Below are 933 nucleotides of genomic sequence, written 5' to 3' on the forward strand. Positions count from 1 at the left end.
GATTTGTCTCCGTTTATTGGGAGCCTTCGAGACACGATCGACTTCGATATTGAGCGAAGCACAGAATGATATCACTCCGTGGGGAGTCTCCACCAAGGGTCGTAGAGAAATTCTTTGAGTGAATCGTATCCCTGGCTGCTAGCTTGTAGCCTCTCCCAAGCGAGCTCGCCTGGTTTCTCCCACGACGAGTGAGTTATGAGCCCGTTTCACTGGTTCCTCAGCAACCATGGGCTCTCGCATCCTAACTTTCTTGTCCACCGTAGCATTCTCGGCTGATGCCGGAAAACTTCAACTACAAGCGTGATGGTCCCGATTCTCTCACGATAACCCTTAACACCACTAAGAATGGCCTTAGACAGTTCACTATTCAGTGTAGTCATCGATACCAAGATGATTGGCTCCAGCTCCGCGAAGATGATGAGTACCAGGATATCCTCCACGAGTTCCCTGAGTCCGGCCCTTGTGCCTATCGTGGTAACCTCGAGTTCGCGATGCGATGCGATGTGAAAGCCGAACGACTCTATTGACGCAACTCTTTCGATCAATACTCATTCACTCGTTATCAAAATCGCATGCGATACCGCGGGTTAGTCAAAATGCGGTTCATTGAACACTTCAAAGCTTCATTCCAAAATGTCTTCACACACTCGGGCTGGAAGTAGCCTGAGAATCGGCCACCTCAGTCGTTGTCGCTGAGGCTTCGGTGGTGACATCAACGTTGGTGGTGGCACTGATAGTAGTGACTGGGAAGTCAGCTGTAGTCGCGAGATTAGTGGCGACGTCGTCTGTTGTAGTAGCAGCAAATGTGGTGGATGAGGCCTCTCCAGTAACATCCGGAGATGTGGTTACTTCCGAGGGAGCTGCTGTGCTGGTCATTTGTGCAACCAGTGTTAGGCTCGACAGGAGCGTCGGTAGTAACATCAGCCGCATCGG

General features: G+C 51.0%; 1 protein-coding gene across 1 annotated transcript; it reads left to right on the forward strand.

Annotated features, from left to right (window-relative positions):
* Positions 1-275: 275 nt before the first annotated feature.
* Pmar_PMAR005450 (hypothetical protein) lies at positions 276-503 on the forward strand (the record flags this gene model as incomplete). The annotated part of the gene is made up of 1 exon (XM_002778346.1): positions 276-503. A coding segment is annotated over one exon (228 nt), but the record flags the coding sequence as incomplete, so codon positions are not given.
* Between the last annotated feature and the right edge of the window lie 430 nt (positions 504-933).

This window comes from Perkinsus marinus (assembly GCF_000006405.1).
Source record: "Perkinsus marinus ATCC 50983 genomic scaffold scf_1104296949860, whole genome shotgun sequence".
In the NCBI taxonomy this organism is placed as follows: Eukaryota; Perkinsozoa; order Perkinsida; family Perkinsidae; genus Perkinsus; species Perkinsus marinus.